Genomic DNA, 15510 nt, shown 5'->3' on the forward strand with positions numbered 1-15510 from the left:
AGGTGCCATTCATACAGGTAACGAGTGGGGGACAGAAAAGCTTCTTACAAAGGACGTTACAGGTCTGTGAGAGCCAGAGATTTTCCTTGTTTGAGGTGACCAAATACTTATTTTCCACCCTAATTTACGAATAAATTCTTTACAAATCCTACCATGTGGATTCATGGATTTTTTTTTCACATTCTGTCTCTCACAGTTGAAGTGTACCTCTGGTGCAAATTACTGACCTCTGTCATCATTTTAAGTGGGGGAACTTGCACAATCGGTGGCTGACTAAATACTTTTTTGCCCCACTGTAAGTAGTCTTTAAACCTGTGATGTCACTAAAGGTTTGGTCATTGGATGTAGAATAGGTCGCGATGTGACTGAAATGTAAAATCAGCTCATGAATTCCACGTCAAAGGACACAAACTGTGTTCCAAGAAGAGTCGCCTTTGATAGATGCAACCCTGGTTGTGTTTGTTTTGGATCATTTCCAACTATGCATCAGAGGAACTACCTGAGAAACCCTTTTTTGTCACATGTCACAAGCAGAAATCATTTTCATTTCCTGGTAGCTTACGTGTCTTTAAATGTAAGAATTTATTCAAAGCAAATATTTTAAGGCTTGTACGCACACATTGTGTTGTCATGTACAGCTCAGTTACCCTCTTTGTTTACTACCAAGTGCCATTTTCACTCTTTTTTTTCCTTCCGCTGTCCACCTCTGCTGGGATGTCTTCCTCTCCTTTACCTTGCACGCCCTCAAAACGCCTAAACAAAACCTTTCCCATCCAAAAATAAACCTATGCAAAACTTACGCAGTGTCTGAACAGAGGAGGAGAAATCAGACCCAGGTATGAAGAAGAAGAAGAAAAGGAGTGGTGCAGGATAAATGAATGAGCGGTATGTCGCCCGTGCTGTTGGAGGAGTTTTAGAAGATGGGTTGGGGTGGCTTCCCCTCTCTTCCTTTACTTTCATTCTTCATAACTGCCATCTACACTTGTGTAGACTACACTACACTTTGGTGCAACTTATCCCAATTTATCACCTGAAATCCCAGCGTTACTTTTCCTGGTTGCCCATTAACCTCAAACCAGCAAGACCAGAGGGATCAAAGCCAACTTTTACACCAGTTGGACCTGATCAACGGCCTTGTAATTTCTCGGTCCGCCTCCGCGTGAACATTAATTTGTTGAGTTTCCCCCTCACTGTGTGTTACCACACAACAGGCAGAGATTCCCATAAGTTTTGTTCTTCTGTGTAAACTATGAGTAAAAATATTAGATTGTTCGATTTGCTATCATTTGTGTCAGGACACCTCACAGTGTGCTTTTCCATACACGACTGACCTGATCTGGTAAGTTTAAAGGCCTCATGTGTTAAAACTGGTTAATGTGTAAGTTCAGCAGCTCTGAGTGGCAAAAATCGGAGAGCATGGAAATAAGATACAAATCAAAGTGTTAGTATGCTGATTTTCTTGCAGAAAATAGCCCGATCCCTCCCCTTTGCTTAGGTGCACCAAGCCCACATACCTGGCATCCATCTTTATGTGAGACTGCACAGCATTTTTATTATTTATGCCTCTTACTGAGAATGTATGTCACATTTTGGCTAACTTTACGTTTTACTATTGAACTCACATGCGTCTCAAAAGAGATGATTCACAAAAATACAGATGTGCATGCTCATAGAAACCCAAAGATGATGACCGGACAACAGCAGCTGAAGTAACAGTCAACAGTTGTAATACATGAATGTCAGAGGCTATTGAGGCTGTGGAGAAGTTTCAGCTAAGATGACCTGGGGAGCGTAATTCTTCATACAACTGATGCCAAACTTACAACCTGCACAGGGTCTTGTCTGACTTTTTTGGGATGTGCTGTGGAGTTTTCCCCATGGATCGGGGGGACCCTTTGACACTTTGGGATCTTTGTGATGTCCTTTGCCATACTGCCACACTGGGGTTTGTGCTTTGCCTATAACAAATTGTCTCTGTTTACGTGGGTGGTACTTTTCAAAGTGACATCCACATTATTGGCAGGAACTAAGTTTCCCAGCAGAGCTTTGTATTCTAACAAGATTTTAATCAATATGTTTTTTTTATTGTTGTGGCTGAGTAGGTGTCACAGAGTGAAAGTTAATCAGAGTGGACATATGAATTATGGAGGGACAACACTGGTTGTGTAATCCTAGATGTGTTACTGTGAAGGAGCGTTTCTGTGGGTTGAATGTTGAACTGCCACCTGTTTGGAATGCATCAATATGTCTTGCTGAGGGAATCTGTTATTCCTGTGGGTGTTTGAAGCCAGTTCGGCATCAGCTAATGCAGAAGTCATCCAAACGTCAGTGGCTGTGGATAATTAATGAGTCCCAACCGCTTAATGGACACACAGCTGAACGTGTTGTCTAACCCACGTTTTAGCTGAAAACCTGCGTTCTTTTAGGACCCAAGCTTCACATTGTGTCATATTTAGAATTTGATTTGTAGAGATTTTCTCCTTTCTATATTTTCTTTTTACCCGATCTCTCTTTTTTTTTTACTATAGTTTTGAACTTTTTTTTTGTGATAAGTGATGAGTTTTTTACAGCTCTGTGGAGGAATAATGGTCCACTCATATTTGCAGAATTGTTACAAATGTGGAGAAGTGTAAAAACACATATTGGGTGAAGAAAAGTGAATGTATAAGAAACATGGGAATCCCCAGCAGCCTAGACCTATGGCAGCATAACTAAGGGAGGATTCAGGGTCACCTGATCCAGCCCTAACTATATGCTGTCGCATAAACGAAAGTTTAAAGCCTAATATTAAAAGTAGAGATAGTGTCTGTCTCCCATTCTACTTTTTAATACTGTAGGAACCACAAGGTAGCAGTCTGAGTGCCAAGTGCTCTAAAGGGGTGATATGGTTTTGAGAGGTCTTTAAGATAAGATGGGGCCTCATTATTCAAGTAAGTATGTATGTATGTAAAGATGTAAGATGTATGTAAGAGAACATTGATCCATCTTTTATTGTTGATCGGTTTTGAAATGTATGACATGAACACCTTCAAGCTTGTGTATCCCACCAGAAAGCATCTGAACAATGTTGGTTTAGCGTGTTAACATATCAGAGGATGATGGGAGTTAGTGTCCTTGGTTTTTCCTGTGTTTGCTCCCAAAAGGTGAGATGCTAAACTAAGACTTAAGATATCTGAACACGCCATTTGTAAGTTATCCCACTTATCTTCAGTCAGCTACAGCAAAAATATAAAATAATTATTAATATTTAAAAATACTCCCTCTGGTGTTTTATAGGTGGTGAATCCAATTTCAGGCTCATCACGGCCACTATTTTTACTGACCTACTTATTTTAATTTCTTTCTTTACTTTTAATCCTCTTTAATCGTCTTTGCCCGTCATATATTATTGCAGTAGGTCAGTTTGGGTACTTCATATTTATAGCCTTTGCTTTTTTTTTTTAATATATAACCATAGGTAGGAGCACTGGTCAGGTAGCATACCTGTGTGTGTGTGTGTGTGCAGTTGTTGACAAGAAAAGCCTGCCGTGGCACAGCATATTTTTCCAAGTGTTGGGTGTAGCACCGGTGAAGTATATTTTGGTTTTTGACTGACAGATGCACAATGTTTCTCTTTAATCCTGAGAAGAAATGTAACAAAGGGCCTGCAGGAGAGATGAAACGAAATGAAAAGAAAAAAACAACAAGTTCGACAGCTACAAGGAAGAGGCACCGGCTACTGTCAGCACTTCTTAGATACGTCATTTTTCATGTGGGATTTATGAACGTCTGTGTGGTGCTCTACAAAAACAAACTAAAACCGACTAATGGCTAAACTTAAACTGTAAGGGAGAGGAATTTACTTTAATCCTCATATTTTTGCAGTCTCCGTGACTCAGTAAAAGAAATCTTGTGTTGTGATATTTCTATTGGGAAGTAAAAGGTCAACAAGGTTGTCAGGCCATAAATCTTTAGATTATTAACTGATTATTAATTCATTCACTATATATCCATCAGTAAAGCCTTGTAGTTCTTTGTATATCTGTAGTGTTTGTGTCATTTGTGTCTTTTAAATGCTTTCAAATTCCCTTTTTGTTCATTTCCTTTCTGCAGTGTGATGCATTGAATCAGAATCACTATGGCGTATTTATTCAAACCTTTGCATTGATAAGCTTTTCCTCTGTTGTTCTTCTTTTTATTTCTGCCTCATAGAAAGAAAAAAACAAACTGCTTCAGCAATAAATTGTTCATTTTGAATATAATATAAATGTGCATGAAGGATTACTGAAGTCAGTCCAATTCAAACACTTCACACTGTTGAGGAAATTTTGACAAAAGAGACCAAAGACCAAAATACGGACTAAAGTGTACACTAGTGGTTACTCTATTAGACTCTCTGTCAACAAAGTCAACCAATCACATGAGCATCAGAACCGGGAAGAAAACAGGCTGGGATTTTCTTACATAACTATCTCTAGGGTTTACAGCAAAAGTATCTGAATCTGAAAAAGAAAACGTGAGCATGCAGTATGCAGTGAGCATCTCTGAATGCTCTTCTGCACGGATTAGGAGGCAATAAATCAGCAGCAACTGTGTGACGCTGTTGTGTTAATATGGACCAAAATCTCTGAGAAGATTTTCCTCTGAGATGTTGTTAAAGCAATGCCATGAAAAAATTAGGTCAGTTCTGAAAGCCAAAATGGTCCAACCAAGTACTAGCAAGGTGTACCTAATGAAGTGGCCAGGAAGTGTATACTACAGTGTCCCAGTCTAAATCTTTAGGACTGCTCCAATAATAATCACAGTATTTCACTGGTACGCTGATAGACTCTGATAAACTAGAACATAACCAATTTCCTTCTTCTTCTCCTGTTGGAGCTGTTAGAGTAGATTTCACTGTTACATCACTGTTATATTAAAAACAACATTTCTCTGCATAATTAGCAACTACTGTCCTACATAATATAGGATCAAGTAGTTTTCTGCTAATAACACAAGACAGTCTGAAAATCTCAACAGTCATCACAACACTGTTTATTTTAATTACAAAAGGAAGGCTGTATAAACAATAACCTGGAAGAAACTATATTATTTGTGGACAGGTTGTTTCTAGATTATATGACTAACCACATACAAAAGGATAGTAGCCTTTATTACTGCAGCAGCACATGACTAAACATAATGACTTATATGTGCAAGGAAAAAGGGAAGGTCCAGAAATTCAGTCATTATCCAGGAAAACAGCAGATTTGCTCGTCGGTCCAAAAGCAAAAGGTGGCGCTGTTGAGCAAAAAAAAAGTGAATGCAGAGAAAAGTTGCTCAGTTGTGAATCACCAGAACTCATCAACATGACTTTCTTATTTCTGTGAATTTGTTGTGGGTGTTACTCCACAGCTAACCCAGATCAACAGATCCTCCGTCCACACAGTGTTTTCACTTCCTGCCTGAGCTAAAGTCTACACTATTTTATCCTTTGACTGTTTCTAACTAATCTACATAACTACACTGTGACAGGTCAGATGACGATGTACGAAAATTAACATTTGTGATAATTCAACATTTTAGAGACTGTTCAGGAGTCAACATTACAGAATGGTTTTGTCTTTCACACCAGACCATTTATTTATATTAATTATATTACAAAAGTTGATTTTATAATTAATAATCAGCATTTACATCAACTTGTATGCTTTTCCACATGAGACAGAAAGACTAAGTTCAGCGCGGTTTCCCTGAAATTACAGCAGGCCGTTCTCACTCCCGAGGCTTAACATCCCGACGATTTGGAGAACGATTCGCTGTGTTTACAGAAAGTTAGTAAAGGTCAACACTGCCACCTGCTGGCTAACCTGCAAATTATCGCATACATCTGTACATAAAATGTAAAAGCACAGCTTTAAAGTCCATCACTGGTCATTTTGGAAATTGAATCAACAAACTTCTTTATTTTTTTGACTGCACTTTCAACTGGTGTCAATATCCTACCATATCTATCTATCTATCGATCGATCGATCGATCTGCAAACAGAAAAAATACATTTTTAACAAAATCATGAGCAGTTTAGCCAAGCATAAAGCCTCAATGTGGGTGGAAGCGGCAAAATCCCGCATGAAGTCTAAACTTTACCAAGTAAAAACAAAAATATAAAAAACAACAAAAAAACCTTTGGTTATATATGAAGGTCTTTCCAGCACACACCATGTCATTTCTGGTCTTTGGGTTAGGCTAAAGTGTAACGGGCTAGTAGATGTAGCTAGCAGCAATCTTCTCAGCAGGAAAAGCAGCATATTAAAGAACTTTGAGAACTCCAGCCTTACTTTATCAAATTCAATCTTAAACACAGAAATGTTCTAGAGGAACTCAGGTCTGCAACAAAAGCTGCCTGAGCCTGTCCTGCCAATCAGATGCACAGGGTCTACAATTGATTGCAAAGGGGACCACAGCAGTTAGCACTACAGCCTCACAACCAAAAGATCCAGTGTTCAAATTCACTCTAGGATCTTTCCTTGGGGAGTCTGCATGTTCACATATCTGTGTTCTCTCTCTGGGCACTCCTGAATACATGCATGGCTTTATGTAAGCTGGTGATTCTAAACTGACTGTTGGTATGAACGTCTGTCTCTCTGATGACTTGGATAATTAGGAAAAAATGGACTGAATAACTCTGAGCCCTGCAAACCCCATTTGAGAACCAGTGCTATAAGGGGATATGAGCAGCATGATAACTGTGAAATGTTTTTCTCTTCCCACACTGACCTTGTTATTGTTCGCTTCTTGCATGTCTTCTGTCAAGGATTCAGAGGACCTATCTGTCAGTTCAATGCTTCGCTACAGCTCCTTATTGTTGCAAGTGCGTGGACAATAAGATTATGCGCACACAGCGACAGTCACCTTAAAAGTGCATGAAACAAGGTGCTGCAGTAATAAGGAGAGGTAGTAAGACACTGTAGTTAATGCTGGATGGACCTGGCCCATCCAGGTCATCGTAGTTCTTCAGAACTCTAGAAAGCTCTCAGATGAGAGGTGAAACGTCTTCAAGAAACTCAAGTACAGAAGCTTTTCTTTCCAAGCTCCTTAGATTTAATTATGTTTGATAGAAAATATTGTCCAGCATAATATAGTGTAGCTTACATAGCTCCTGAGGTTATTGAGGGACTACAAATATGTTCTTGTCCATCTTGGAACTAGACGTCAGCACACAGTCAAAGAAACCTTTCAAGACTGAGTGTTGAATACCTTACTATGTGACATTTGACTAATTTTACTTCCAGAAACTCATACATCATCATACATCAGTTTCTGTGAAGACGTGTGTGTGCCAACAAAGACCTTTTGCACATACAACAACAATAAACCATGGTTCACTCCTAAACTCCAACATCTTTGTAAGGCCAAGGAGGACGCTTACAGAAGTGGTGACAGGGCCCTGTACAAGCAAGCTAGGAACACACTGACCAAGGAGATCAAAGCAGCTAAAAGCATCTACTCCCAGAAGCTGGAAGAACGGCTCTCAGCCAACGACCCAGTGTCAGTGTGGAGGGGCCTGCAGGAAATCACCAGCTACAGACGCCCCCCACCCACTATTGAAGCAAACAAAGACCTGGCCAACGAGTTAAACACTTTCTACTGCAGGTTTGAGACGGACAGACTCCCACGCCCCACCCTCCCCTCCTCAGGGACATTGCTTCAGACATTGACCCCCAACACACCTTCCACCTCTCCCCCCTTCACCCCCACCCTCCCCAATCCAGTCTCAACGACCACCCCCACCCTCCCCAATCCAGACCTAACGACCACCCTCCCCAATCAAGACTCAACGACCACCCCCACCCTCCCCAATCCAGACGTAACGACCACCCTCCCCAATCAAGACTCAACGACCACCACCACCCTCTCCAATCCAGACTCAACGACCTCCACCACACCTCTCACCCCCCTTTCCTCCTCCAGGAAACTCAGAATACACACCGAGGATGTGAGCCGACTATTCCAGAAACAGAAGCCCAGGAAAGCCCCCGGACCAGACGGCGTCTCACCCTCCTGCCTCAAAACCTGTGCTGAACAGCTGGCTCCCATCTTTACTCGCATCTTCAACAGATCCCTGGAGCTGTGTGAAGTTCCCTCCTGCTTCAAACGCTCCACCATCATCCCTGTTCCCAAAAAACCCACCATCACAGGACTGAATGACTACAGACCTGTCGCCTTGACGTCTGTGGTCATGAAATCCTTCGAACGACTGGTGTTAGCCCATCTGAAAGACATTACAGGCCACCAGCTGGACCCTCTGCAGTTTGCCTACCGGGCAAACAGGTCAGTGGATGATGCAGTGAACATGGGGCTGCATTACATCCTGCAACACCTTGACCGCCTGGGAACTTATGCCAGGGTCCTGTTTGTGGACTTTTAACACCATTGTGCCTGAACTTCTTTCCTCCAAACTCTCCCAGCTCACCGTGTCACCAGCTACCTGTCAGTGGATCACCAGCTTCCTGACAGACAGAAAGCAACAAGTGAGGTTGGGGGAGATCACCTCTGAAACTCGGTCCCTCAGTATTGGTGCCCCTCAAGGATGTGTCCTCTCACCACTACTGTTCTCCCTCTACACTAACGACTGCACCTCCAAGAACTTGGCTGTTAAACTCCTAAAGTTTGCAGATGACACCACTGTCATTGGCCTCATTCAAGATGGTGATGAGTCTGCATACCGGCAGGAAGTTGAGCGGCTGGTACTCTGGTGCAGTCAGCACAATCTGGAGCTGAACACTCTTAAAACTGTAGAGATGACAGTGGACTTCAGGAGACATCCCTCAACTCTGCTACCCCTCACCATATCAGACAGCCCTGTGTCGACTGTGAAGAGTTCCTGGGTACAACCATCTCCCAGGACCTGAAGTGGGAGACCAACATCAACTCCATCCTCAAAAAGACCCAGCAGAGGATGTACTTCCTCAGACAACTGGGGAAGTACAGTCTTCCACAGGAGCTGCTGATCCAGTTCTACACTGCGGTCATTGAGTCTGTCCTGTGCTCCTCCATCACAGTCTGGTATGGTGCAGCCACTAAACAGGACAGGAGCAGACTGCAGCGGACTGTACGGGCAGCAGAAAGGATCATCGGCACCCCCCTGCCCTCCATCCAGGATCTGTACCTCTCAAGAACCAGGAAACGGGCAGGGAAAATCATCACAGACCCCTCACACCCTGCACACAGACTTTTTGATCTGCTGCCCTCTGGCAGATGGTGTAGAAGCCTGCAGACCAGGACCACCCGACATAGGAACAGTTTCTTTCCCCTCACCATCTCCCTTCTTAACAGTTGACCTGTCACACTGCCAGACTGCAGCTGCACCTCATGTACATTCTGTAGTATTCATTCCACCTCATTCATTTTTGTATTTTATGTATATAAGTTTAGATTTGTTATTTATAGTTGGTTTACACAGCTTTGTGTATGTATGTGCAATGTGTGTATATAGACACACGTGTGTGTGTGTGTGTGTGTGTGTGAGATTTATATTGCTGTGCTTGAGAGCCACCATCTACCGGAACCAAATTCCCTGTATGTGTCTGCACATATACTTGGCCAATAAACACGATTCTGATTTTAGCACCTCACCTTCTTTTCTACATCATGTGGTACCATGGTGATGTTCTCTGATAAGATGTGAATGTGTTTCGTAGTACAGAAACTCAGAATAAAACCCAGATTCTGCTCCATAGTCTAGGCCTCTGGTGTCCTTGCAGTAAAATGAGTGATCCTTCCTGTTTATACTTCACTTTATGTGATCATATGCAAACACAGCCTTTCTTAACATTTGATTTAATTTTTAAAATTCAAAACACTGCTGACATTCCTCTTGCTCGACACAGGTAAAGTTTCTTGCTTAGAGATGGTAATAAAAAATTACATATCAGGATGTAATAAACTTTTCTGGCCCTTACCAGATCTTAAAATTAGGTAAATGCAACATCAGATGAACAAAAACACGACATATTACAACATGACATTGTTTGTTTAATAAAACTAAACCAAAATGCAAAAACAATGTGTAAAAAAAACCCCAAATGTTCTACAAGCTATGAATCAGTAGCTTGTAGAACCACCTTCAGCAGGAATGACTACGTATGCACTTTAGCAGCCTCAGATCACTGTAGAGGAATTTTAGCTCACTGTTCTTTACACAGTTAAAGGGTTCAGAGTTGGACTTTAACTCTCTGCAACACAAGACCCAGTTTCAGTAAAGACAGACAGATGGCCTCACATTTGAATAGTTTGGTACACACCACCATGTCTGACAGCTGATTGGTGTTTCTGCTGATGCTGTGCTCGTTTTCTCCAAACATGGTGCTGTGCATTATAGCTAAACATCTCCACCTTGGCCGGGTCAGAAGTCTTGTTCAGATACACTTTAATCAACCTAAGCCATGCTGTCACATTGTTTTTAGAAGCAGAAGAGACTTTCTGCTAGCAACCCTTCCAAACAAGCCATACTCGTCAAGTCTTTTTCTGTTTGTTTGTTTTTTTGCACTCTTTGAACATCGCACAGTCCGACCTTGGGACCATGAGACGTCAACTTCTGGGAAGCGTGTGGCATTGTGTTAACTCACAGGTGAGAGCTCTGGACCTTAAAAATGGTCAAACCTCTGCTTTTATAGAGGTCCACACACATGCTGATGATAAATTAATCAAATGAATTTGACTAGCAGGTGCTGCTAACCTCCTGCATTTTGGCTTAGCTTCTGTTAAATTGGGACAAAGTGTAGTAGGCCGTGTGTTTTTACACATCCAAAGTTGCCTTTCCCCATTTTTAACAACTGGTGAGGACCAGATGATTATTTTATTATGTCCTGATATAAAAATAAAAAAAAAAACCCTTAGAATTGAATGAGGATCTGCTTTTTTACCATTACTACAAACCCGTCTCTTGACATTTCTAACATATACATGACTAATTTTAATTATTTTGATTTCTTCCATTTATCAAAATTAATCTGCCATTAGAAGTTCTTACAAATTCTGTGGTCCTACTGAGGTTTTGCCATTGGTTTCTGCAGGAGAATGTACTCAGCAAAATCCCACACAGCTCCCGATCCCCTAGAAAGGGGGCAGATGTACTTTGCAGCCTTTGAGGCCAACTCTGGAGCATCCCCGGGTACTGCACTCAAACCTGCCAGCTTCAGCAATTTCTCATCTGCTTGATCAAAACCTGATGGGGGAAACAGAAAAACATAGTGAGGCTAAACTGAAATGATAACTCTCAAGAAATAAGAGTGCAGTTGTTTTACCCATGAATGCCACATGTTTCCAGTCCAGACTCTTGTTCTTCATGACCTCTTGCAAATCGTCCAGCGGCTTCTTTCCCACCTCCATGACCTGGCACCCTGTCCTTTTTTGAAGTTTGGCAGCCAAAGACTGGGCCACAGCGTCATCACTGGAGGTCAACAGAATGACCTTGTGAAACAAGACAGAGGGCAGTTTGTGGGCAATGTTATACATGACGGGTCAGTTTACTCAATTCTGTTCAGACAGCTGATGAAAAAAAAAAAAGCCAACCTCCACTTGTTTTTCCTGCAGCATGTGAATAGCAGATGTGTTTCTGGTATTACTAGACAGAGCGTTGATTCCTTCTGCTAAACATGCAGAAACATTGCAGAACAGCAGGCGGACTACCTTACCGGGGTACCCGTACCTGATTGAGGAAGCACAGATTAAATGAGAAAAAGGAGTGGATAGTTGATTAAAAGCAGACTGAGAGGCGCTTCTCACCTGAGAACCCTCTGTTCTGCAACAGGCCAGTCGATGTCTCCATCTATGTCCACACTGAACTCCGGCAGCATCTCATAGTAGATCGACTTACCGCCCTAGAGAGGTGAAAATGCAAGGGTGACAAAAATATGCAGTTACCTGAATGAAAGATGGTGTAGTTTCATGCACTGGTACTTGAGGCACAGTTTTGCCCCATTACCTGCAACTGTCCCGTCTTAATGAGATCTTTTGTGGTGAAGTAAAACGAGCCATTCTCACACAGCTCTCCGGGCCAGTCCTGACGCCGCGGCCGGTTGGCTGGGTCCAGATTTATAGCCTCAGTTTTTTCATCAGCTAGGAGGAAAGACGCTCAATTACATAAATTGAAGGATTAAAAGCATATGACTGAATAGAGTTTCAAAAATCAAACATAGTGGAAACTCAGGCTATCATTGCAGCAGCCGTGTAACTAAATTTGGAAAGAGGAAAAACATAAAATGAACCTAATAACAGAGTTATCGGTTGTTATCAATTTGATAGTGAGTGCTCATTTTCTGTATTTCATGTATCCAGAATTTTAAAAGCCAAGGCAAAACCTTCATCACTCAGGACTAGGATCTTCATCTCGCCGATCTTTCCATTTTTAGTTTCACCTTCAGGTAATCAATTCTTTCCTCTATTGGTGAAGTGGTACTAGCTACAACATGAGCCCAAAGCATTCCCGATCCGTACTTGTGTACATAAGTTTTCCACGAAAATGAGAACAGCATGTTGCCACTCCTCAGTCCGCCAGTCTTCCTGAAAGCCTTTTGCAGTTACACCAGGAGTTCAGATTTCTACTGAAGAACAACAAGCAACTCTAAAAAGATTTCTTGATCTTCCAGACATCAACTAATGCAACATTTATAGTCCTGCATTGTTATAGGTCTTTGACTAGACAGTGAGGTTGACTGTGCGCATTTAGGGATTCCTCATATTTGAGGCCAAGCCCCTCTAAGACAGTAAACCACTTTAGCATGTAAAGTTGGGCCTGTTGTGACAGACAACCTACACACAATACCACCATAACAACTGATATCTAATTAATTAATTGATGTCACTCTAACATCTAAAATTCAAAGGATGTGAGTGATCAGTTGTTTGTTCAGACAGGAGAATATTCGAGTTGCATTGGTAGGATTCGTTTCATCCCAGTTAATAAGTTACTAAGGTGGAGGTCCACTGGCACATTCAAAGTAGGTCCACACTGACAAAAAAAAGAAAAAAGATTTTGCAGAACTGACAGACTGCAACTTGTAAAGATATGCACATAGATCTATTTAGCAAAACAACAAATAAAACATCAACGAACCAAGACTGTCTAAAATTACTTCAAATAGGCTGTTGTAATGTCATTTACAGATACAATATAATGTCAATATTATTCACTCACTTATCCAAATAATTGAATTCAGGTGTATAAAATCAAGCACCTACTATTACACCTACAGGATGCTACCTGTGCGGCAAGTCCAGTTGTGAAATTTCCTTGCTATTAAATATTTCACAGTCAGCTGTTTGTGGTTTTATACCCAAGTGGAAGCAACTGAAAGACAGCAACTCGCCTACAAAGTGGTAGGCCACATAAAATCGCAGAGCAGGCTCAGCTAATGGTGAGGCACACAGTGTGCAGAGGTTGCCAATCACTTCAGACCTCCAAACCTAACATGGCCTGTAGACTAGCTCAAGAACAATGCATGCTATGAACAACTGTCTGTGAACTCAGCATGCACATAACAGTCAAACATGTGTTAACTTACATAATTCATCTACCTCCTTCCACCGAAACTGGTGTCTCCTGACCACTGAAAAGACGGAGTCATAGCCGTCCTCTGTGATCTTTTTTAAGGCCTCCTTCACATCAAACGGGTGGAGGCACGGGGATGTAGCCTGGATGTTGCAAACTATATCCACCTCTGTGAAAACAAAAGCCAAAGAATTTTCAACTGTGTGGCAGAAGAATGATGCTCGTGAAACAACAGCGTAAAAACCGATTCTTTGACACGTCAGCAGTTTTGCGTGATGGGAGGGGCAGCTGTGGGTTGCAGGTGTACCTACCATTATGGTATTCGAGGAACTCTTGGATAGTTTCTAATGATGAAGTAGAGTCTCCGGAGACTTCAGGACTCCTCTGGTGCACCTGAGCACCCCATGCCTCAGCAACTTTCTTAATCTCGGCATGGTCCGTTGATACCCACACACTGTGAAAGAAAAGACGCATTGTTGTTGTTTTTATTGCATTTCACAGAGGCATGTTGCAACAACAAGAAAGTTGTAGAGAGCCCTCTGGTGAAAAAACTACACAATATAAACACTCATAGCATGGTTGAAGGGTGCTTCTCTTCTTCACGTTTCATTTTTATTTATCGGACACTATAAAGGCCCATACTGACAGATGGACAAATTGATAACAGTGGGCAAACATATCCACCAACAAATAAGTCGGCTGAGTAACCCCATCACTCAGACCGCTCACACATGGACTCTATACACACACATAGTCCTTTGCGCTACTTCAAAGCACTTTGTTCTCCAATTTCTCCCTTCTCTTCTTTTATATATCCCTCTTGATTGTGTTTATGACGAATCTGTGGATGCAACACGGAGAGTGGAATATGTAAATAAATCTAACCAGTAATAATAACCCGTAAAAAACAGTTAGCCTGGAACACCGACTCAGAGTAGATTGATGAGCCATTCGTTAATACTTAAAGAGCCACCTATAAGAAACAGGGAAATGCGCAGTAGGGTACAATGATCATCCCATGTGGATCTAATTTGAACTGGTGGTTCCACAGGGACATGGAGGAGTCTCGAGTCCAGCAGACACAGAGATATGAGCTCCTTGCAGCTCTAATTCAGTTTGAAATCACCGTCACACATTTGCAACGTACCTATCAAACACTTCGGAGTCCACAGCAGCCCTCAGCACCCATCCCATGAGGGGGACACCGGCTAAGGGCTTGATGTTTTTAAGCGGAATGCCTTTGCTTCCCCCCCGTGCTAAAATGAGAGCAGCTACATGTCTCTTCTGGTTCTTGTTGGAAGAAGCAGCTACTTGTCTCTTCTTCTGTTTCATGTCGGAAGAAGCAGCTCCGTCCGCATCGTTGTCATCGTGTCTTCGCTTAGCGGACATTAAAGCGGTTCTTGTGGTTAAAAACAGACTTTTGGGGCAAAAGGGAGGAAATGAAGCTGCTGGAAACAAATTCTTCTTCTTCTTCTTTATAGGGTTTACAAACAGCAAAATGGTGCATTACCGCCACCAACTGGCGTGGAGTGTGGACCGAAATGACAGAGAAATAAATAAAAAAAATCCTCCCAAACAAACGAGTCTGCCTTAAAAACGAAAATATGGCCTGCTAGCTTTCACTCACTGAGTTCTTGCGAAATAAATCAACCAAGTCCAGTTTTACTTTAATATCGTCAAGCTTTTTGATCAGTTGTCTTCTTTCATCATCGTGCTTCTGACACTGCAATAAAACATGCAGTCACGCTTCGCTGTAAAGGTCTCGGTCGTTGTGTCTTTGGGCGAGACACTTCACCCGTTGCCTACTGGTGGTGGTCAGAGGGCCCGGTGGCGCCAGTGTCCGGCAGCCTCGCCTCTGTCAGTGCAGCTGTGGCTACAATGTAACTTTCCATCACCAGTGTGTGAATGGGTGGATGACTGGATGTGTAAAGCGCTTTGGGGTCCTTAGGGACTAGTAAAGCGCTATATAAATACAGGCCATTTACCATTTACCATATTA

At 42.1% G+C, this 15510-nt stretch overlaps 1 protein-coding gene across 2 annotated transcripts; it reads right to left on the bottom strand.

Annotated features, from left to right (window-relative positions):
* Positions 1-4993: 4993 nt before the first annotated feature.
* LOC309703293 (N-acylneuraminate cytidylyltransferase-like) lies at positions 4994-15002 on the bottom strand. Of its 2 annotated transcripts, XM_082528066.1 has the most exons (9): positions 14659-15002; positions 13823-13965; positions 13525-13680; positions 11946-12079; positions 11747-11841; positions 11534-11669; positions 11266-11431; positions 10992-11186; positions 4994-5259 (listed from the first exon to the last, which is right to left on the bottom strand). In XM_082528066.1, the coding sequence occupies exons 1-8, from the start codon at positions 14898-14900 to the stop codon at positions 11005-11007; spliced, it is 1254 nt and encodes a 417-aa protein (XP_082384192.1). In that variant the 5' UTR covers positions 14901-15002; the 3' UTR covers positions 4994-5259; positions 10992-11004. The 2 variants fall into 2 exon arrangements, with proteins under 2 accessions (XP_082384192.1, XP_082384191.1); XM_082528065.1 differs by lacking the exon at positions 4994-5259 and having other exon boundaries at positions 9783-11186.
* Positions 15003-15510: the final 508 nt, after the last annotated feature.

This window comes from Aulonocara stuartgranti (assembly GCF_965226115.1).
Source record: "Aulonocara stuartgranti genome assembly, chromosome: 3".
NCBI lineage: Eukaryota > Metazoa > Chordata > Actinopteri > Cichliformes > Cichlidae > Aulonocara > Aulonocara stuartgranti.